This window comes from Propithecus coquereli, unplaced genomic scaffold (assembly GCF_000956105.1).
Source record: "Propithecus coquereli isolate 6110/MARCELLA unplaced genomic scaffold, Pcoq_1.0 Scaffold14, whole genome shotgun sequence".
NCBI lineage: Eukaryota > Metazoa > Chordata > Mammalia > Primates > Indriidae > Propithecus > Propithecus coquereli.
This window is the reverse complement of record NW_012138302.1, coordinates 13,052,231-13,075,883: the sequence shown is the minus strand read 5'-3', so window position 1 is coordinate 13,075,883 and position 23,653 is coordinate 13,052,231. Positions and strand designations below refer to the sequence as shown.

The 23,653-nt window shown below is 36.0% G+C and overlaps 1 protein-coding gene across 1 annotated transcript in view; it reads right to left on the bottom strand.

The window, feature by feature from the left end:
• Positions 1-23,653, bottom strand: part of USP24 (ubiquitin specific peptidase 24) — a 139,723-nt gene that overhangs the window by 92,034 nt on the left and 24,036 nt on the right. Inside the window, 7 exon segments of the mRNA XM_012639336.1 lie at positions 1,569-1,684; positions 5,028-5,093; positions 5,456-5,491; positions 10,724-10,846; positions 11,554-11,697; positions 15,117-15,184; positions 16,486-16,651. Of these exon segments, the coding sequence (XP_012494790.1) occupies positions 1,569-1,684; positions 5,028-5,093; positions 5,456-5,491; positions 10,724-10,846; positions 11,554-11,697; positions 15,117-15,184; positions 16,486-16,651 (719 nt within the window).

Below are 23,653 nucleotides of genomic sequence, written 5' to 3'. Positions count from 1 at the left end.
TGATGAGACAATAAGATAAATAACATTTGGCTATCAAAGCCAAGAATATATTAGCAATGAGTTAAAATGACATCAGGCAATTACCCAGATAGATTTTCTTCATTTACACTTATGCCATCTGCACAGCAAGGACTGAGGGCCATTATGGTTATGAGGCGAGTCACAGTGCTCTTATCAGCATGTGCCAGGCCCTGTTTCATCCTCACTACAACTCTGTGAAATAGGTATTTAATATTATTATGATGATCTTTCTACAGATTAGGAAACTGAGCCACAGAGGTTAAATAAGTCTCCCAAAGTCACACAAGTAGCCAGTCATGAGGACAATTGTTATGTCAGTTAACATGTATTATGCTATGAATTTATTGCTAAATGAACTTAAAGCTTAGATAGTTTGATAAAATTAAAGTTATATATGCTTTGGTTGGAAATTCATATACTTCTTACTCTCTTTAGAGTACACTCTGCTTATATACAGAAAATCTAGAATTTCTAAAGACCTTACTATTAATTAGCAGCTGGAATATTTATGCTGAATTCCTTTCCATGAGCAATGTATAAGTAAAGAGTATGCATTTAAAATCCCTAGCCCTGACTATTAAGAAGGCAATCATTAAATTATTAATAAATATCAGTAAGCCAAATCATTTAGCTTCTTTATGTCTTAGCTGTTTCGGCCACAAAATTAATGGCTTTATTTATATGCTCAAGAAACTGAAAGAACACTAGTTGTTTCTGCAAAGTTTAATATACAGAATGAAGAAATATATAAACAACCGTGCTATTTCACTTAAATATCCAGCAGTATTACCTTGACACTGAAAGAAAGCATTTAACAATTAAAAACAGACATTTCTAGAACCTTCTAAAAAAAATCCTGTCTCCCTTATTAAAATGGCCATACATAAATTTGACATTAGAAAGAAGGAACACAGTACATGTAAAACATTGCTCGAGAAGGACACTGCCTTCAAACCATTGATGATGATTTTTAAAAAGCTCTGTAAAAGTTATAGGTCTCACAGACTTACTCATAACAAAAAAAATAAAGAGGTATTTCAATATGACATTTTGTTTGGTAAAACTTGTTAATTGAAATGGAAAAGAAAACAAGAAAGTATAATAAGTTTTTAGCATTAGAAAACTGAACGCTCACTCACATGACCTGTTGACTTAAAATTCTGCAGGAATTTTAGGCAGGAAATCAGACAAGATGTGCTGTTAAGTCACTCAAAAGTGAGTGACTGAGCTGGTAAGTAAGCCTAGCCAACTGCTCAACACTGATCTACCATAATACATAATGGCACTGAACCTTTACACAATCCTAGGAAGCAAACAGGGATAAGGAAATGAAAAGTAAATAAATAAAAATTATACTTGATAAAATGATAATTTGAAAAGGTAAATAACCTTCTAAAATGTTAGAGGTCTCCTATACTTCAAATTATTAAACGATGGTTTATCTTCTGATAGTATTTTATTAAAAGGATAATTAATCTGAAAAAAAGAAATTACTCTGGATTAGGCACAACTCTGAACAACCTGATGAAAAGAAAATGATCGCTCTTTGCTTGTCTTGGATCACCCTCTGCAGTAATGTGAAATGGTTTAATCCTACCTGCACCACTGAGGAATTCAGGTACTCTGCACACACTCCTAAGGGTTGCACCAACGCGGAGACAGCCTGGAAAAAAGACAGTGAAGTTTAGAAACAGATTTGAGAGGACTTTTTCCTGTAAAAATTAAACAAATCCTTTTTTGTATATCAGAGAAATGTTTAAATAATGATTTGATCAAGTCATGAAGGAAAGACTAGACAAACTAAATTCTTGGATAGGAAGAATTAATATGATGATGTCAACCCATTTAAATTATTATAGAAATTTAATGTAATACAAATCAGAACATGTCAATAAAATTTCTTTGGAGAACTAGATGAAATGAAGGAAAGAATAGTTGGCAGGGTATGAAATATGCCTTTAAATAAAAAACACAGAAGGCTTATTTGAAGAAAATTATAAAACTTTACTAAATTACATAAAAGAAAGCCCAAATAAATAGGGAGATACCATGTTCCTGAATGAAAAGACCAGTATTATAAAAATGTCAATTCTCTACATTCCGACCTATAAATTTAACACAATTCCAAATATGACATGAGTGGAATTTTCTGTAGGGGAATCTGATAGGCAGACTATATCTAGAAGAGTAAAACTATGAGAGGATTAAAAAAAAATTTAGAAAAGAATGATACTGGGCAGAACCAGTGCTACCAATAATTAAAACAGTAGAGCAATAATATAAAATGAACCAAAGAATGAATGACTAGAATAGACGTTCAGGAACAAGTCCATATAACACATGGGACTTTGATGTATGACAAAGCCAGTAAATGTGAATAATTCCATAGAGGATCTTACAACAATTGGTTACCTATTTGGAAGAAAATAAAACTGAATCCCTATCTTACACAACATATTAAAATAAATTCTAAATGAATTCAAGAGCTAAGTTTAAAAACTAAAAATATAAACTTACAAATGAAAAAATACATTTTTAGAACTGTGAGGTACGGGAACATTCCCTAAGCAAGTTAGGAAACTTTTAAGCCATTAAGGAAGAATTTGATTATATAAAATCTTGAAACTTCTGTATAGCAAGAGATACTCTCAATAAAAATGAAAAATCGTTATGTAACTTCTCATTCCAAAATGGTGGCATAGAGGCAAGCTGGCTTCACTCCCCCAACAGGAAACAAAAAGCAAATACCTAGCACCAAAACCTATACCAGCAACAACCCAGAGCTCAAGTATGAGGATGAGACAGTTCCAGGGGCCACAGAGAAATGGAAAAACTTATGTAGAAAGATGTCCATGACATAATGTTAAATGAAAATATACTACTAGGTAGAGCTTGATTACAATTTAGTTTTAAAGAGAGAAAGAGAAAGAGAGAACGAACATGTACAGATTTATATAAATTAGGAAAAAGTCAAAAAGGCTATGGCACTAAATTGTTAACCATTACCTAGGAGGTAGGCATGGGTGTCAGATGGGGTGGAAGGACAGGCAACTTTCATTTCTTACTTTGAACAGGTATCTTCACCTGGTTGGATGGTGACTGATATTTTCTTCCCAGTGTTTTCAAATTCAAAAATATGTGACTTGTACTCAAGTCTTATAATAAGGCCTAAATTTATTCTGGGACACAGTCACCTTCTTAACGGGTCTTCTAATCCGGCATTTATCAGGAATTTTAATTATACTTTGCTAAAAGAGTCTCAATCTTTGGAATCTCTTTGATGCCTGAGTTTTAACATCTCCTCAATAAAACCTAAAGAATGCAATTCTACATCAACTGCAGCAACCACCTAAGGGAAAAATCTTGAAAGAATCTTTATCCTCAGGACACCTGATAACAGTGAGTGGTAAGCCCAGATTCCTAAGTATCTGTCCTTGGCCAATTTTCATCTGAGTAGAAATTTCAAGCTGCTCTTTTTTTTGTTTTATTTTGTTTAATAAATTGACTCTGCAGGAAATTAGTGAGTGTTTCAGCATTTTTTTTAAATAAAGTTTATTTCTGATAGTGCCCAATGACTAGTTATTGAGAAACAAGTTAAGTTAGATAAAACCTTAGATCTAAAGAGGTCTTTCTTTTGTGTTGCTTTTTAAATCATTACATATTATCTTTCAGGTCAATAAAGTCATTTACAACATATTTAATCTATTCAATAGGGATCAAAAGGACAGTCCAACAACCTAATTAACTTCCAGGGAAAGAAGAAGAGACTTCCGGATCAGTATCAGTAATCTGACAGACATGTGATCTTTAGGATAAACACTGAGTGGCAAGAAAGGGCCGGTCTATTACCACCCCATCAGTCTCTCTGCTTGCCCTCTGCCATTTCCTTCACCCAGAGGGACCATGGGAGTCGATGAGTCATGGTCCCACAGAAATAGCTGCTACTGTAAGCACAATTTGCAACACTTAGGTATATTATTATATCGCATCATTTTCTGCAGAGATCAAATTAGTTAGCACAGTGTTTTATACATGTCAAGGACATAATAAATAGTTTTTAATGGAATGGTTAATTAACTAGAGAACAGAATAAAGTGCTCTCAGCTACAAACAGGTCAGCAGTGTGTTAAAAATTAAAGATTAGGTTATTCTCCTTACCACAGGTTAAATTTTTTGAGAAAATTAAGTTGACGTGAAAATGAGGTAGATATAAAAACTGCACAGGAGGAATGATTCTAAGTTCCCAAGTTACAGCCCTTTGTAACTTATAAGTTTCTTAACACCAAAAGGCCTACTAAACAACCTTGCTAAAATATTTTTATTTGTGCCTACTACTATAAAATAAATTCTAATTTATGTAATTATTTAACTGAGACATAAAATTATTATGTACATATTAATAATATATACTTGCCACATATAGCAACTGTCTTTAAAAAGTAAAATAATTTCATGTAACCGTCACCAAATTAAGAGAAATATACCATAGGCAAAGGAAAAATAGTGAGGTAAAAAAACACCAGCGGGATGTGGTGGCTCACACCTATAATCCCAGCACTTTGGGAGGCTTCGGTGGGAGGATCCCTACCAGCCTGGGCTACACGGTAAGACCCTGTCTATACAAAAAATTTAAAAATTAGCCAGTCTTGGTGGTGTGCACCTGTAGTGCCAGCTACTTGGGAGGCTGAGAAAGGAGGATCGCTTGAGCCCAGGAGTTGGAGGTTACGGTGAACTATGACGATGCCACTGTACTCCAGTCTGGGCAACAGAGGGAGACCCTGTCTCTTAAAAACAAACAAAAAAGCCCACACAAACATTCTAATTGAAATTTGGTTATAATTAGGAGTAAACATTTCTCTGGCTATCAGAACCATGAAATATGTTCCTCTAAAGATTAATTTTTAATATAACATTTAACTTACTATGTCCAGACTGCATCCCCCGGTTGTATATCAACCCAGATAGAGTGAAGTTCCACACTGGGCACTTACAGTGGTTGAACTTACCCCAAGTTCTATATCTTCTGAATGGAGCTTGGCTTGGATTGCTGCAAACCCACCTAATTCTCCAAACTGAGAAGAAAAAGGGCACAAATTAATCTTACATTGCTATATATTAATAATTTAAGCAAGGAACTAAGGCTAACATTCTACTCTCTCACTGTGCTCTATAATATTGGTCTCAAGAGAACCCTCACGAAATCATTCCAACACTCCTGTGGTACACAGCAGGAGATGTGCTAAGTCCAAAAGCTGATGTGCATCTGCATACATGGTACATACAAAAAAGGGAAAGAACTATGAAACCTATCTCCTTAAAAAAAATTTTGATTGTCTGTAGCTATCATTTGCTTAAAATACCAAACTGTGGGAAATCTTATCAGAAAATGGAAAATAGACTATGTGACATGACAACATTAATAAAAGTTGTATACCTTATTTACCAAATCCACAACCCATCCATGAGGTTCCTATGAGGGAAAAAAAAACAAAATTGAGATGGTAATATAAAAGCTTCCCCATTAACCCCTATACTTCTTTTACCTGAAAAGTTAGAGAAAAAAATGTCAAAATTTGAAAACATTTTGAAAGTTTTTTCCCCTAAATCTTTCATAATATGAGTCTTTGACAATAGTATATAATTTAGGGAGTCTATAAGTCTATATTGTGATGGAATTTCCACAATGTGGAACATTTATGCAATTTGGGGCAGCTGAGATCAGTTGTTTAAGCTCTCCAAGGTACAGGGTAACTTGAGTTAAATTTTCTAAGAAAGTTCTACTTTAGAAATTGTTAGTCCCAGCTGTATCATTAATTAATGCGCTTAACCAAGCTGTTTCTTTTCTTTCTTTTTTCCTCCTTTTCTTCCATTCTTTCCTTTTCTGAGCATTCACTGTTCTAGAGGATATAGAATAGTGACTAAGAAGAGATGTGATACCTGCTTACACAGAGCTCTTATTTTAGCAGGTCAACAAGTAAGTCAGCTCACTCGGGGTGGTGGTGGTCATGAAAGACCTCTCTGAAGAGGTAGTTTTTAAGCTAGAACCTAAAGGATGAGATGGATTTAGCCATTTAAAGAACAATCCTTACAGAGAAGCTGAAATGGTAAAAGTCCTGTTTGGGGAAGGAGAAAAGAGTGTACCATGTTTAAGAAACAAGAGAAAACTCTCCCAGCCAGGACGTGGTGAGCCAGGAATGACACAGATGAGACTGCAGAGAGAGGCGAAGGCCAGATCATACAGAAATTTATATGCTGATTAGAAGCGAAGCAACAGACGCATTTGTTTTTTGCTTTTTTTTCTTTGCTTTGTTTTTTGAGACATGGTCTTGCTCTGTTGCCCAGGCTGGAGTGCAGTGGCGTCATCATAGCTCACTGCAGCCTCGAATCCCTGGCTCAAATGAACTCCTGGTTGAGGCAATCCTCCTACCTCAGCCTCCCAAGTAGCTTGGACTACAGGCACATGCCATGTCTGGCTAATTTTTTTATTTTTTGTAGAGATGGGATCTTACTATGTTGCCCAGGCTAGTCTCCAATTCCTAGCCTCAAGCGATCCTCCCACCTTAGCCTCCCCAAGTACTGGGATTATAAATGTGAGCCACCACACCTGGCCAACAGAAATGTTTTAAGCAAGACAGTGTTTATGTTTTAAGAAAATCATTCTTGCAGTTCTGTGACAAACGAAACAATTGATGAATGGGAGAGTTAGACAACCAGTTAGAAGACTAGATAGGACACGGCTGTGTGTGGGTAGGGTGATAGCAAAAGAGAGAGAGAAGTCAACTGGAGACATACTTGAGATTAAATCAGAGGACCTGAGATTAAATCAGAGGATTAGATATGAGGAATAAGAAAAAGGGATGAATCATGGCTGATTTCTATGCTTTTGGCTTGAGCACCTAGGTAGATGGTAATGCTATTTATTAAAAAGGAGAAGAATGAAAGCTTGCAGGCAAAATGAAGTTTCATTTTAGGCACACTAAGTTTGAGAACTCTGTGTGGCAACCAAGGGGAGACAGTTGACTCTTCAAATCTGGGGTGCTCAGAGAAGAGGTCTGTGCCACAGAGATGTAAGTTGGAGGGCCATCAGTATAAAGATGACATTTAAGTCCATGAGAATGGAAGATATTTCCTAGAGTAAGTGTAGTGAATAAAGAGAGGAAAGCCTTGGGTCAAAACTGCATAGAGGCGAAGGAGTCAGCAGAGGAAACATGGCAGAAATGCAAAGCACTGTGGTGTCCTAAAAGCCAAGGAGGAAACGGTTCCACAGAGGGAGCAACTGTATGACCAGTGCTGCCAATGGGGTCAAGAGACATTTCCTTCCACTCTGGAAACACAGAAGGTACCGGTGCCCTAACGAGAGTGGGATGGTGGAAAAAGAAGGCAGAATGGAGGGCTCTGAAGAGTTAATGGGGACTTCGGTGTAGTTACCCTCAACAGCTTTCCAGCTGAAAATAACTAAAACCACTGGATAAAAACATTAAAAAATAATTTTGTATAACAAAATACAGCTAAGTGGGCAACAAAGCATTCAGAAGTTTAAAACAAAGAGAAAGAAGGAATCTTGTGAGGTAGACACATTTTGAAGCCAGCTTTCACTTCACAGGCACCTGAGGAATCCTGGTGACCTCAAGCTTCCATTTGCAGGAGAAAAAGGACATAAAGCCAAGGTGAGACAGGGAAACTCAAAAAGACTGTCATATAAAGCTGGAACCCAAAAGGCTACATCCTCAGCGTAAGGTGACCTGAAATAAATTTACCCACAGAAAGGGAAAATAAGGAAGCCTGCCTACTTTGATTTGGGTACTGGACGGAGGTGAGAAAAAAATTCTTCAAGAATTTGTAACCACAGAATTGCCTTCATATGGCTTTCCTGCTCAAATTTACACTGACTTTATGGTCTGAAAAACCTTAAACTGAGAGTTTATTCCACAGTGGTCCCAGATTTTAGTGCTTCCAGGCACTGGAAGAAGTAAAAGTAAATCCTTTTCAGAGGAAAAAGTTTTCAACTTAGGCCTCAAGAAATCCCCCTAGATTAAATTCTAAGAAACATGAATACGAAGAAAAACAACAAATAAGTATAAATACATTTCTATACACATACACACATACAAAACGAGTAAAAGCCAACAGAATCAGACCTGTAGATATCAGACACAGAATATAAATTAGCATTAAACAAACCAGGGATTGAAAATATGAGTCAAGAACATGAGACAATAAAAAAAAAAATGACTAAACAGCGTCGAAAAAGAAGCAAACAATTTATATAAATGAAAAATTCAGTAATGAAATTAAAGGCTCAAATGAATAGGTTAAACAGCAGATTAGATACAAATAGAAAAAAATAGTAAACTGTACATTAGATCTGGAAAAAGTTATCACAACGCAGCATAAGGAGACAAGATGGAAAATAGGAAAAAATACAAAAGGGGTTAAGGGACATGGAGGACAGAATGAGAAGTCCAACATGTATCCAAAGTTCCAGAAAGAGACACTAATGGGGAAGGGACAATATTGAAAAAGATAATGGTTGAGAAATTTCCAGAATTGATGCATGACATTAATTCTTAGATTCAGAAGCCCAACGAATCTGAAGCAAAGTAAATAAAAAGAATACCCTGGTTAATTGCATGAGAGTCAAACTGACAGACACCAAAGAGAAAAAAGATACAGGCGTGGAGGGAAGACAGACATCTCTAATGAAGGAAGAACAGTCAGACCAACAGCCAACTTCTCAAAAGCAGTACCCAAACCAGAAGACAGTGAAATGATATCTTCAATATTCTGATGGGAAATAGTTGTTAATCTAGAGTTTCAAACCCAGTGGAAGTATGTATTCTATAAGGAATGGTAAATAGAGTTAAGTTCAGGCCATCCAAAACAAAGACTTAACCACCAATAATGGGCCTTTACTAAAAGCACACTTTATACGATGCACTTACCTACTTTATGGAGTAGAGAAACATAGGAGATTAAGACAATGCACAATAAAGACAGAGAGATAATAAGTCAGGAGGGGAGTGATCAGGTGAAACATTCTAAGGCCTTTATATATTGCTCAGAGGAGGATAAAGATATTAATGAAATTTAGGTTTTATTTAGTAAGTTAAAATATTAGAGTAATCACTAAAAGAATAACTGGGAGAGAGGACATGGAATTTTTCAAAAGGTATGGCTATCAAGGGGAGCAGAGGACCATGCTGAAGCTAGAGAGGTATATGATATTAAAAGTTTATCTAATATTTAAAGAGGTGAAATACCAGAGCACATTGTATACAAAGGTAATGATCCGAGAGTAGGGAAAAAATTGAGGATACCAAAGAAAGAATATAAAACCTAAGGAATGATATGCTTGAGTAGGCAAGAGGAGAGGGGATCTAGAGCCTTGGTGAGAGAGAGAACCCCTCTGCGGTAACGAGAGGAAACCCAAAGATCAACCTTTCTGGGTCTCAGTTGTTGCACATGTAAACTGAAGGGAAAAGAATGACTATCTGCTGCATATTTACTATAGTGAACCACCATGTTCAGTGTTTGTACATATATTTGTCATTTAATCCTCTCAACAAACTGAAAGAGAAGACTTTAACATTTTGGGAAGTAGTACTGTGTATGGTTATTATAGAATGTGGACTCCATGGCTGGACTGCATGGCTTCTTCCTGTAACTAGGTATGTGGACTTGGCAAGTACTTAACTTCCATCTGTCTCAGCTTCTCGTCTATGAAATGGGGGTAAAAATAGTACCCAACTAGAAGAGTTGTTGTGGGGATTAAATTCCAAAGAACATATATACTGGCATTTCCACTCAGCTCTTACCCGTTCTCTGGAATACTGCCTGACCCACCAGGGTGGCAATATCCCTGCCTCCTCTGAATTCTATGCATAGTACATATTATAATCACACCTAATGTTTATTATGCTGTAATTTTTTGTTTTCATATTTTCTCCACTATATCATTAAGCTAGGAATCACATCTTATTACTTTTTATATTAAAGACAAGGACAGTTTATGTATATCTCATAAACCTGGAATAATGCCAGACACATAGTAAATGTTAAATAAATGATTGTTGACCTAAATCTCTGTTTCTATGAAAGCAATGGACAAATTTTCTTTCCACTTAATTTGTCTTCTTTCAATTATTTCTGAAAAGCCAGTGTTTGAAGTAAATGATTGTTCAGCTTATGTACTCCTTGTGGGCAAAATGTTACAGACATACTGTAAAACTCTGAATATAAAATAAAAATATTGGTTCTGGGCCTGAAAAAGCAAAAATTTTAATGCTTAGGGAGTCTAAAAGAAAATTATATAGGAGACTAAGTACTAGATTATTTTTTTCTAGGTACAATTAGTCATCTTAAGTCATTTCAAATGCTCTAGTCTCTCAAATATCTCTACGAAACTGGGACACCAATCAAACTGCAGTTCTGATAATCCAATATATGGGGCACTAAAGTCATTTCTCATTTCACTAGATATCATTTCAAATCTATAAAATTCTTCATGATACTGGTTAACAGCTATGGGAAAAATCTGCAATGTCTGAAAAAATTTTAAGCAATTTTATGAGCCATATGGGATATTTGTCATTTTCCACAGATTGTTTTACTCCTTTTGAGTAAATTGTCATTTTTATAGCACAGAATATCTTTTCCAATACATTTCTCTAAAAAAGATGAAACAAAACTATACTATGTTTACCTTTTGGAAAGTAGATACAGGTGAAATAGCAAACATATTTCCCTCTCCAAACACTTCTGCCCAATTCCTTTGAGACACTTTCATTCTGTTTTTAAAATGGTATTCATTATCAGGATTGAAAGCCTAGATTCAAAGAGAACAGAGAAACATTATTATCTATTTCTATAGCAACACATATTAGCACTAGAAAAGAAGATAAAAATATAGCCTTGGACTCCTTCGTTAATGGAATCGTTCAAGAACACCAACAAACAGCACACGCTGTAGCTAGTGCAGAGGAGCAAGGGACTAACGTGGTGCTCTCCTGTCCTGTTCAATGTTTGCTGTGAGAGAAGAGTAGGAGGTAACAGGATGAGAGGTCTGACTCAAGGCAAAGTGATATCAATGCTCCAGATGTGCTAGGGCAGCCACAGGTAGAGCTGGGCCACAGAGACAGTGAAGACAGAAGTAGGACGGGAAAGCAGGAGGGTCTCTCCTTCATGTAGCTTCTATTGCCTGTTGGGGGAAAAGGTCAGAAATCTAACCACATGAACACTCCATACGAAAATATTTAAGATACAAAAAATTGGAAAGAGATAAGAGAAAGGCATTTAATCATTTTACAAGCTGTAAAATACATTAACATTATTATAGAAAGGTACTTCTTCCAAAGTAAAACACATGATGGTTGCTCTGCTTTTAAAAATAAAAATGAAGGACCCTAACAGCTAAGTTATTATCTTTAATGATAAAACCATTATCACAAATTATTAACTAGGAGTCAGAGAATAACAAGTATTTATTTTCAACAAAATCGAAACACAGAACACTTCATTTTAGAGATACTATACCATTGTAAGCACGCCCAGGAGCCCAATGGGAATTGGATCTTGTTTTATTCTCTCTGCAACCAGTTCTATTAACAGCATCAACATGTTGTAGATTCCTTCATGAATTTCAGTACCCCACTTGTGAACAGCACTTGATGTCAGGAGCTACAAAAACATAAAGGGCAGACTAGAGTCTAACTTGAAAAAAGAAAATAAATTTATGGTTTATCAGGTCAATCTCAAATAATCAAAAGATTATGACCAAAATACTTTTTTTATGCAGATGACTTGCTGTTAAAAAACCCATAACTGCAGTCCATCTACTTGTTCATTTATTTCAAAGTCAACACAGAGTTTTGCTTTTGAATTTTAATTTTCTTGCATTAAAGCAGTTTCTTCAAAAGAAAATTTTTATTTGCTCCTCTACTTGTCATTATTACTAGGGGAGGTCAAGTGGTGTAGAACAGGTAAAAACCCGAGATCAATTCCTGGTTACTACTGTTTTCTAGCTGTGTGGCCTTGGACAAATTTACCTGAGTTCTCAGAGGCTCAGTTCTTTCATCTCTAAAGAGGCATAATTCCTTCCCACTTCACACAGATGTTATGAGGATCAAAAGACAGAATAAACGTGAAAGCATTTTATAAATGATAAGGCATTATTAATATATCTTGATGGTTGCCTATCCTTATTAATCAATATTTTAAGAACCTGAGAAATGGATGTTATATTTCATGGATTCTAATATACATATTCTTTTCACATTTTTTAACATCTCAGAAATAGAATGGCATCTTTCCACCTGTTGACCAGATGACGGCAGGGTTCTGAATGTAAAAAAATTTTAGAAACATCTTACCAATTTACTTTGCTTATATTTTCCTTTTTAGTAAGTGCAAAAGTAATACTTAATTTGTTAAATGTTTAAGAAAATCTAAAATAGCTCTCAGTGAAAAGACATTGCAACACTGTTTACTTAGCAGCTATTTTTCTTAAATATAAACATCAAATATAAAGTAGTGGTACATCTTATAATCAAATAGCTTCTTAGATTCATTCAAGAGTGGAGAAACTGGATTTCCCTGATCCTCAGCCTTGTAGTCCTTGGGGAAGTCTAATTTAGGAACAACTGTCAGAACAGGCAATGAGAAATCAAAAGATTTCACTTAAATTTGTATGGTGGTTTCATGTTTTTGTTAAGATTTCCCTCCAGAGGGAAAATACCATGCAATCAAAATTTTTTTCTTGGCCACACTGAAAACCTCTTAAAAAGAGCAGTCTGAAGGAGCCCAAACTGCAATGGCTGCAGAGAAAAGACTCAGTTCCAGATTTTCTAAGTACCAATTAGTGGCACTATTTGCTCAAATGAGCAAAAATCATAAGACTGATTTTATATAAACCAATGAGTTACCATTTTTTACAAGAATTTTTTTGCCTGACTACATATTTCTCCTATACTTAAAAATTAAATAACAAAGCAAAACAGAAATCAACATTTAAGAAGCTTCGTATGACTGCAAAATAAAAATATATGTGGATTAAGCACCACTTCCTCTGGTGCCATTCTCATTTGTTCATTTTTCACTTTGAAAACGTAATTCTGTCTACCGTCTAGAATTCTGAGATGGGGAAAGACAGGCGATACCTTGTGGGGGAGATGCGCAGCTGGTTTAAACACAACCATATACTATGGACAAACCTAAATTATTCTCCCTGCCTGAACATACTAAGAAAGAATACAAGGCTGGCCTGAAGGTGAAAGGTGAAGAATGCAGAAATGACAACAAAGCTCCTTTTGTGCACCTTATTCACGCAATCACTTATTATTCATACCCTTACTTCTAAGAAAATGGTAGAGGGCAGCTTGTGAGAAAAGCCTGGGGAAGAGGGGAGGGGACGACGGTCCTTGTCCCAGGAAACACAGCGAGGAAAGTAGTACCAATTATGTCAAATCCTACTGAGTGTTCTGGCAGCCAAGCCTAAAGGCACATAGAATTCTGTAGCTCTTCTGATTTAATAAAAGAAAGTATGCTTAATTGATGGTGAGGAGAATCTTTTTAATAGCTCTAAACTGTAGGAGAATTTAACATTTTTACATTAACAAAATTGAATAACATAACACAGGGTACCTTTGAGCTCACAGTTTTACAAAAAAAAAACCAACCAACCAACCAACCAACCAACCAACCAACCAACCAGCCATGTGACCATTTATTATGAGGGCATAAGATAAAACAGTTCTCTGAAGCATCTCTGCACAGAGTTAAAGTATTATCCTCGAAATACGCAACTTGGTGGTGAACTTATTTGATACAGGGCTTTCTGGGTCCGGAGCTCCTAAACCTAAAGGTCCTTTCCCTAGACTAATAAGTCCTTTTCCATGACTCTGAATAAACTTGTATTTTCCTTCTCTGTAAATTTGTGCATATATTATATGTCACAGTATGTTACATTATAAAAATTTTGCTATTTTTTAAAAAGCTACTATAATTCTTAAAAGAATTCTTAAAAGTTTAAAATTATTTTAAACTACAAATTGGTAGATGAATTAATCTAAAATGAAGATAAATCTTGATTTCATATAATCTCTGCCCAAATGACAATTTAAAAAGATTTCTCTCTTTTTCTGAAAAAAGAAAGAAAACTTTTGTTTCTAAAATTAATTTTGTTAGCTTTTAAGCCTTGAATCAAAGGAGATTCTGTCTACCAAAATGCAGCTGGGAATAACTGTTTGCAAATGAAGAGTTTGTTTCACTGGGTTTTAAGATAAATATAAACTTTACCCATTTATAGTTCTAGTGACTTACTTGCATATAGGACAAAAATGGGTGTCAAAATCCAGAAGTTAAGACAGCAGGAGACTCATTCATTCATTCAACATTTACTGAGCTCTTTCTACGAGATAGGCACTTGGTTATATGCTGGGGAAGACAGTAGTGTCCACGACAGACACAGTCCCTGCTCTTGTGAGGACTGAAGACTCATGTGGTGAAAAGGGAATCGTGCTGAGTCAGTCCGCTTTCAGAAACACAATTTCAGTGATCTCCTATTCCCATTGTTAAGAAAAACTGCTTTCTAAGAGATGTGATCAGAATGGGAGCGTATCATTCTGGCTCTGACAGGAGATGCTGCCATATGCATACCATTTTGCCAGTAAGAACATCGCTTCTCTTCTCATCTAATCTAATCTAACTTTCAGTAGCTTAAAATGTCTGCTTCTGCCTCAGTAAAATAGTAAGTATAAAGAGGCTCATATTTTGATAAATAAATACTATACTATCTAAGTGCCACAATTCTTTCTTTACTAAAGTGTGCAATTTCCTAGTATAATTAAGCCTTAACCTATTCTTAGCAATTAAATAGTAGGAAGTAAAAGTTATATTTGACCAAAGATGCATGCAAACAATTAACGTAGTAAATCATTTATAAGCCCCAAATTCAGAGCTACTTTTTTTTCATATTAGAGGATTCCTCAGCTGAACAAGATTCATAAACTGGTCTTACACATAAAAAAACTAAAACTGAAACAAAAAGCTTATCTACTTCACCCCCACCAAAAAACATCGGATTAGCACATTTTTCTTACCTTTTTAAATGCTTCAGGCATACACCTATCCATAAATCTTTTACAATTCTCATCAGATTCAGAAAGACCTTAGTAAAATAAACGAAAGAACATACCTTATTTAGATCTTAGGCAGTTTGCAGAAATCATACATACCATTCTAAATTCATACTAAATACACATGGAACTATCTACCATAAAAACCTTGATTCTTAAAGGGTTATTAAAAGTAGACTATATACCTTCTGATGAGGGAATAGACTGAGAATCACAGTATTAGACTAAATAAATACTAATTAGAACTGAAATGGTTGAACTTATGTTTTCATGTCAGAGTAACTTCAAGGGTCTGATTAAATAGCTAGTAAAACACCAACAGGAGCTACTTACTAGCCATTATTGTTTTTCTAAACAGTTCTATAAAAACACAAATATTTCAATAAATGCCAAAATCACTCTTCTCCCCTAAAACAAACTGATAAAATCTGTGTAATAAAATATACAGAATTGTGTCTGGCACAATTCACACAGTAAGTGATAAATACTTGCTAAGTGAATGAATGAATCTAATATAAAATCACTCCTTGGAAGAAATGCATTTCCGTCTTAAACTCGATAATGGATTTTGTTCATCATTGGGAATACTGTTGAACACAGTTTCTATTTTTTAGATCTACTGTCTGGCATAGTACACAGATCCTTCCTACAGGTGCTCAATAAATGCTGCTGTTGAGAAGCCAGTCATAAATGCACCATAAGAGCCTATCAGGATTAAATCGAATCCAAGTCAAAATATTTCCTTTTGATGTGTCTCATATTTAATCATGGTCTGTTAACTAAGCACACTTTTATTAAGGAAAAAAACTCCACAAAACAGTGGCCCTATTCATTTTATTTTATAACTGAATTCAATATGAAAAATAAATTTTCTCTTTTATAGATTTTTAGTGTAGATGTTTCCTTATATTGACATCCATTCTTCCAACCTAGTGATATTTTATTACTCTATTAGCTTAATATTTGTAAAGCACCAAAGACAGTGCCAGGCACTTACAATAATAAGCACAAAAGTTTGTTAAATAAACATTTCTTTTCTTAAAAAGAATAGCTGCTGAACTGAGCCTTAATTTAAAGTGCTCCAAGCTTCTTTGGGAAGTTAATTTCAATTTCTATAAAGATTTCCACTGTATTTTAAATAATCTTACACTCTCTTGAAGCTAGAAGAAAATGGTTGATTTAGTTCAAAGCTTTTATTCTACAGGGGATAAACAAAGACTAAGAGAATAAACAGTCTGTCCAAGACCACACAGCCAGGCAATAAGAGCTAAGATCAAACTCAGGCCTCCTATGAAAAAAATGTCCTCAGGTGTCCTGCGGTCTGGAAACTTACCAAGTCTTGCTAGGTAGGTAGAGGCCAACAGGCATTTGCCTAGTGATTCTTCTCGCTTATAAGGGATGGACCAATGATCCGTTAAAACACGGCTTTCCAGTTCGTACAAATTTGTTGTAGGGAATTCAATTCCTTCCCCAGAGCAGTTTCCATTTTCATCATTCTTCTGACAAAAAAGGGATTAAGATAAAAAGCAAATAAGCTAATTAGTGACTACTGTAAAAATTTAGAATTTAACAGAGCAAATGCTTAACCAATGATTGCATTAATACCACTAGTGTGGATCCCACCTTTCTTTCTCATAATCACATCTTTCACCAAGAGTACCTCAAATATTCTCATCTTTTATCATTCTGGCATTCTTACCCTCTCAGAAGGTGACCGTCATCTCTTTCTTCAAAAATGAACTCCATTTCTCATAGTAAAATATCAAACCTGCCTTCACTGACAGCCATCCTGTCCTCACCTCTCTTTTCTCACTGAGAGAATAAATTTCTTCAAAGAGGTACCTCTATTTGCCATTTCTTTCTCACACTGACTCAATCCTGACACCACCCCAATCTGGATTCCAGAGTCCCTACTCCCCAAAGTGACTATGGTTAAGGTCACCATTGAATTCTGTATCATTAAATCCAATGACGTGTTTCAGTCCTTATCTTACTTCTCAGGACTATCTGACCTTCTGCTCACTCTCTCCTTTTGAAATGCTAGATTCTTCCCCCTGCTTCCCAGGATAGCACACTCCCTTTCTCCTCCCACGGGTCTGGCTGTTCCTAGTGTGTCTGGTACACCCTCCCCTCCCAGGCATCAATATTTGAGCTCTCAAACCTCAGTGCTAGGCCCTCTCTTCTCATTCCAGTCTATCTCCCTGGGTGACCTCATCCACACTCCAACTCTCAATTACCTCCTATCTGCAGATGATTCATAAATTTCTATTGCCAGCTTAGACCTTTCCTCTGAGCTTCAGACACACAAATGCAACTGCCTACTTGACATCTTCTCTCATTAAATGTGTGCCCCAACCAAATTCATGATCCTTCCCCCTCAACCCTGGTCCACTTCTCGTGTTCCCCAATCCCAGTGAATGGCACCAGATACATCTGGTAGCACCGCCAGAAACCAGGGAATCATTCTTAACACACTGCTCTCCCATCCCCGCCCCCAACACCTGGGGATCAGACCTCCTAAATTTCTCTCAAATCCCTCCACTTCCATCCATCTCCACAGCCACCTCCTAGCCCAAGCTGCCGTGGCTTATGCCTAGATTATTTCGCCAGCTTCCAAACTGGTCTCCCTCTACCTCATACACACATTTGCTTTCCACTCTGATCTTTATAAGGCACAAATCTGATGCAAAGTCTAAAAACTTTCATGGCTTGCCTTTGTTCTTAAGATAATCCAAATCATTTTTTAAATGTTCTAGAAGGCCTTAAAGGGCCTATCCCCTAATTCTTCCTCTCCAGCTTTCTGCACTCCAATGGTTTCTCTGGGATTTAGCTTCTTGACAAGCACAATGATCCCTGTATCAGAATATGTTCCCAAAAGGCCATAGCAATATTTCTGATCCTACATGCTCTTCCAGAACCTGGCCACTCTCCATCAAAAGGTGGCATTTACTCCTCGTGTCTCTGAACCAGAGTAGGACTGTGTGTGTACCTGCCCAATGAACAGAATAGAGCAGAAGAGACCCTGCGTGATGTTCAAGCCTCGGTCAGGAAAGGCAATACAGCTTCTTCCTGGCTTGTCCTCTCGGGACACTCACTCCTGGAACCCAAACACCATGTCATGAGGGAACTCACACTAAATGGAGAGGTCACATGCAGGTGTACTGCCCAACAGTCTCACTAAGGTCTCAGTGGACAGCCAGTACCTGAAGGCCAGTGAAGGTGGCTTCAGATGAGTCCAGCCTCTGGCCATCAGGTCATTCCCAGCCTTAGTCTTCCGGCTGAGGCCCTAGACATCATGGAGCACAGATAAACTGCTGTCTGAATCCTTTCCCCACAGAATCGATGAGCATAATAAATGGTCGTTTTATGCCACTATTCCTGAACTCATCTTTCTGCCCTCTTTAACCTACTTAACTCCTATACATCCTTAATTCTTTCAGGGAAGCCTTTCTAGAACTTCTAAACTAGGTCAAATTCCTCTAGTTATTATGTATTATTATATACTCTTACCATCCTGAACCTCTCCTTTATAGCACTATTCACAGATATAATTTTGTATTTACTTGTGACTTATTTTATGTTTGTCCTCCACTAGACCAAGCTCCATCAGGGCATGGACACTGTCCACTTTTGACCAACTCTGTATTTCCAGAACCTGGTCCCTAACACAAAGTTGGTATCTAGTAAATACTGTTAAATGGAAAAATAATCTATGCAAAGTTTCAATTAATAATGGGATAACTGCCAGACTTTCCCTCAGTTCTCACCATGCTAATTTGTAATAAAGCAAACTGAACTCCAAATTGCCTAACACCTACTAGTTTTTTGGAAAACCTAAATATTTTCTTTCTTTCTTTTACTTTTTTAGAGACAGAGTTTTACTCTGTTGCCCAGGCTTGGGTGCAGTGGTGTGATCATAGCTCACTGTAACTTTGAACTCCTGGGCTCAAGTGATCCTCTCCCTTCAGTCTCCCAAAGGGCTGGGATTACAGGATTCAGCCACTGCACCTAACCCTGAAACCTAAATATTTTCACAATCCACTATATAATCCAATCATTATAAAATAAAATGATAAAATCATTCCATTAAAAAAACCACCTTTAACCTCAATAAAGGAAAAAAACATAAATATAAAACAGAAATGATAAAAGCATACAGAAGAAAACTAATTTCAAACCTATATCAATGATACCAAAAGGAATCCAAAACATTTTTTTCCAGGTTCATAACTAAACTGGGATGAAAATAAAACAAAAACAGGAAGGTAATTATTAGGTGTATTAGACAATGTAAGTTAGGGGGAAGGTGTGAAGGGTGAGAGTGGTGAATTAAGTAGGTTTAGAATGATAATGTACGGGAAAATTTCAGTTTTTAAAGTATAACACTTTTCAGAAATACAATTAATTCATAAGTAATATAAATAAGCCAGTTTTATACTTAAAGGAACCTGATAGAACCAAAGAATAGAAAATTTAGGATAGTCTTAAAACTGCACACTTGTTAAATGCTTAAATGTATTAAACTGGAATTAAAGTAGAATTAAGACATAAAAAATTCACTTAGCCGATTCTGTGGGTATATGTCATTACTATGGAATATCTTATCATTAATTTCTATAGTTAACAGATCAAATCACATATAAAATTATCAAATGTACCTAATAGCTATAAAAACTAAGAGCCTCCTTGGGGAAAGAAAAAAAACACTTTTATCAGCATCAGTGTTGGACTAAATTGGGCCTCCTTCTAGCCCAAACTCTCAATGTGACTATATTTGGAAATAGGCCTTTAAGCAGATAATTAAGGTCCAACGAGGTCATAAGGGCGGGGCCCTAATCCAATAACGCTGGTGTCTTTATAAGAAGGGGAAGAGACATCAGAGATCTCTCTCTCAGTGAGTGCGCAGAGGAAAGTCCATGTGAGGACAAACAGAGAAGGTGGCCATCTGCAAATCAGGAAGAGAATCCTCACCACAAACCAACCCTAATGACATCTTGATCTTGGACTTCTAGCCTCAACTGTGAGAAAATAAATTTCTGTAGTTTAAGCCATCCAGTCTGTGGTATTTTATGGCAGCCTTAGAAGATTAAATACTTAAATTTATTAACCTAGGGTCAAAACAGAATTAAGGCACATAAGCCTCTGCCCCAACACACAATCGGTTGGCTGATTCTGAAATGGGGATATGTCATTACTATGGAATATCTATCATTAATGTCCATAGGCGTTAACAGAATGAATCACATAGGAAATCATCACATGTACCTAGCGGCTTCCCTAAGCGCCTGGGGAAGGAGGATCCTTTTCAGTAATGAGACAAACAGCACTTGCCTCCTGATACGATGTACTGTGAAGGGCACAATTATCACTTCTGCGGTACTCTTGGCAGAAAAGTATAACCTGAATCTAACCATGAGAGAACCCAAAATGTATACTAAAAAATATCTACCCCTATTCTTAAAAAATCTCGAAGTCTTAAAAGACATGAAGACTAGACAGAGAGGGCAACCAAATGCAACATGGGATCCTGGACCGAATCTTGAAACAGAAATTTTCATTAATATTTGTTTTATTTTACTTTTTAGCATCAAAGAATTTTAGTACTGGATGAATGTTAATTTTCTGATTTTGATAACCATCCTAAGTTATGTTAAGAGAATATTCTTATTTTTAGGAAATATACACTGAAGCATATAAGGATAAAAGGGCATCATGGTCTGTAGTTTATTCTCAAACAGTGCAAGAACAAAACACACATTTTATACACGTACACATTATATGTCTTCTTATCTATATACATACATACAAAGAGAGAAAAGTAAAGCAAATATGATAAAATGTCAACATTTGAAGAACCTGAATAAAGGTTATATAAAAATTCTTTGTACTATTTTTGCAACTTCTCTATAATTAAGATGTTAACTGTGATTTCCAGGACAACCACTAATAAAATAACTCAAACTATATGTGTGTGTGTGTGTGTGTGTGTGTGTGTGTGTGTGTGTGTATTTATAGTGAAAGAAAGGGAATTAAAATGATACACCAGAAAAATACATATTTAATATAAAAGATAGGAGTGGGCCAAGTGCTGTAATCCCAGAACTTTAGGAGGGAGGATTGTTTGAGGCCAGGAGTTCAAGACCAGCCTGGGCGACACAGCAAGACCCTTCTATAAAAAACAAAAATCAACTAGGCATGGGGGCATGTGCCTGTAGTCTTAGCTACTAGGGAGGCTGAGGTGGGAAGATCACTTGAGCTCAGGAGTTCAAGGTTACAGTGAGCTATGATCATCCACTGCACTCTAGACTGGGCGACAGAGTGATATCCTGTCTCTTTTTAGACAACAAGACAGGAATAATGGAGAATCAGAGGAACAGAAAGACATAAGAAATATATGGAAAACAAATAGCAAAGTGACAGATGTAAATCCTGCCTTACTAGTAATTATATTAAATGGAAATGGATTAAACACTCCAATCAAAAAGGTAGAGGTTGGCAGAGTGGATTTTTTAAAATATGATACAACTATATGCTGTCTATGATAGACACTCTTTAGATTCAAATTACAAAGAGGCTGAAACAAAAGGATGTAAAAAGATAAACTACGCAAACATAAGGGAACTGGAGTGGCTGTAGTAGTATTCACACTTTGTTACAATTTGTTACTAGAGACAAGGAAGGCTGTTTTTTAATAACAAAGGTTTAACCCATCAGGAAGACATAACAATTATAAACATATATGCATCTAACAACAGAGACCAAAAATACAGAAAGTAAAAACTGACAGAATTGAAAAGAAAAATATACAACTCAACAATAATATTGGAGACTTCAATACCTCACTTTCAATAACAGACAGAAGGCAAAACAACAAGGAAATAGAAGACTCAAACAGTACTATAAAACAATTAGACTCAACATACTTTCATAGAACACTCCACCTAATTACAATAGAATATAGATTCTTCTCAAGTACACATGGAATATTCTCCATGTAGAACATATGTTAAGTTGTAAAATAAACCTCAACAAATTTGAAAAGATTAAAAATCATACAAAGTATATTGTCTGACTACAATGGAATGAAATTAGAAATCATCAGCAGAAGAAAATTTTGGAAATTTAAAAATAGGTAAAAATTAAACAACACATTCCCACATCACCAATGGGTCAAAGAAGAAATCACAAGGGAAATTAGAAAATACATTGAGGTGAATGAAAATTAAAATATAACATAACAAAACTTATGGGATGCAGCGAAAGCAGAGATTAGAAGGAAATATTGAACTGTAAATGAGAGACAAATCCTTAGCTAGACTGACCAAGGGAAAAAGAGAGAAGACTCAAGTTTAATAATTTAATAATAAGGAATGAAAGAGAAAACATCACTATTGACCTTAAAGAAATAAAAATGATTATAAGGTATACTAGCAACAATTGCAGGTCAGGTGTGGTGTTGCACGATTGTAGTCCTAGCTACTAAAGCAGGAAGATCGCTCGAGCCTAGGAGTCTGAGGTTGCAGTGAGCTATCATGACACCACTGCACTCTAGCTTGGGCAACAGAGTAAGACCCTGTCTCAAAGACAAACAAACAAACAAAAAAAATTACTATGCCGACAAATTAGATAACCTACATGAAACAGACAAATACCTAGAAAAACATAAACCACCAAAACTGACTCAAGAACAAATAGAAAATCTGAAGACCTACAACAAATAAAGAATGGCTCGTAATCAAAAACTTTCCACAAAGAAAAGCCTAGGACCAGATGGCATCACTGATGAATTCTACCAAACATTCAGAGAATAACTAACATCAATCCTTCACACTTTTCCAAAAAAACAGAAAAGCAAGGAACATTTCTCAACTTATTTTATAAGGCAAGTATTACCCTGATATTAAAACTGGACAAAGAAACTTCCCATCTATTAGGATGGCTATTATCAAAAATATAGAAAATATTAAGTGTTGACAAGGATTTGGGGAAATTGCAACCTTTGTACATTGCTGGTGGAAGTGGAAAACTGCAGCCACAGTAAATAACAGTATGGTGGTTTCTCAGAAAATTAAATATAGAATTACCACATGATTGAGCAATTCCATTTCTGCATATATATCCAAAAGGACTAAAAGACGGGACTTTAATAGATATTTGTACACTCATGTTCACAGCTGCTTTATTCACAATAGTCAAAAAGTGGAGGCAACTCAAGTGTCCATGAAAACGGACGAATGTACAAACAAAATGTGGTATATACATACAATCGTATATTACTCATCCTTTTTAAAAAAGCTATTGCTGACACATGCTATAACATGGAAGAACCTTGAAGATATGCTAAGTGAAATAAGCCAGCCACAGAAAGATAAATATTATATGATTCCACTTATATGAGGTATCTAGAGTAGTCAAACTCATAGAGATAGAAAGTAGAATGGTGGTTGCCAAGGGCTGAGGGGAAGGGGAATGGGGAGTTAGTGTGTACAGACTTTCAGCTG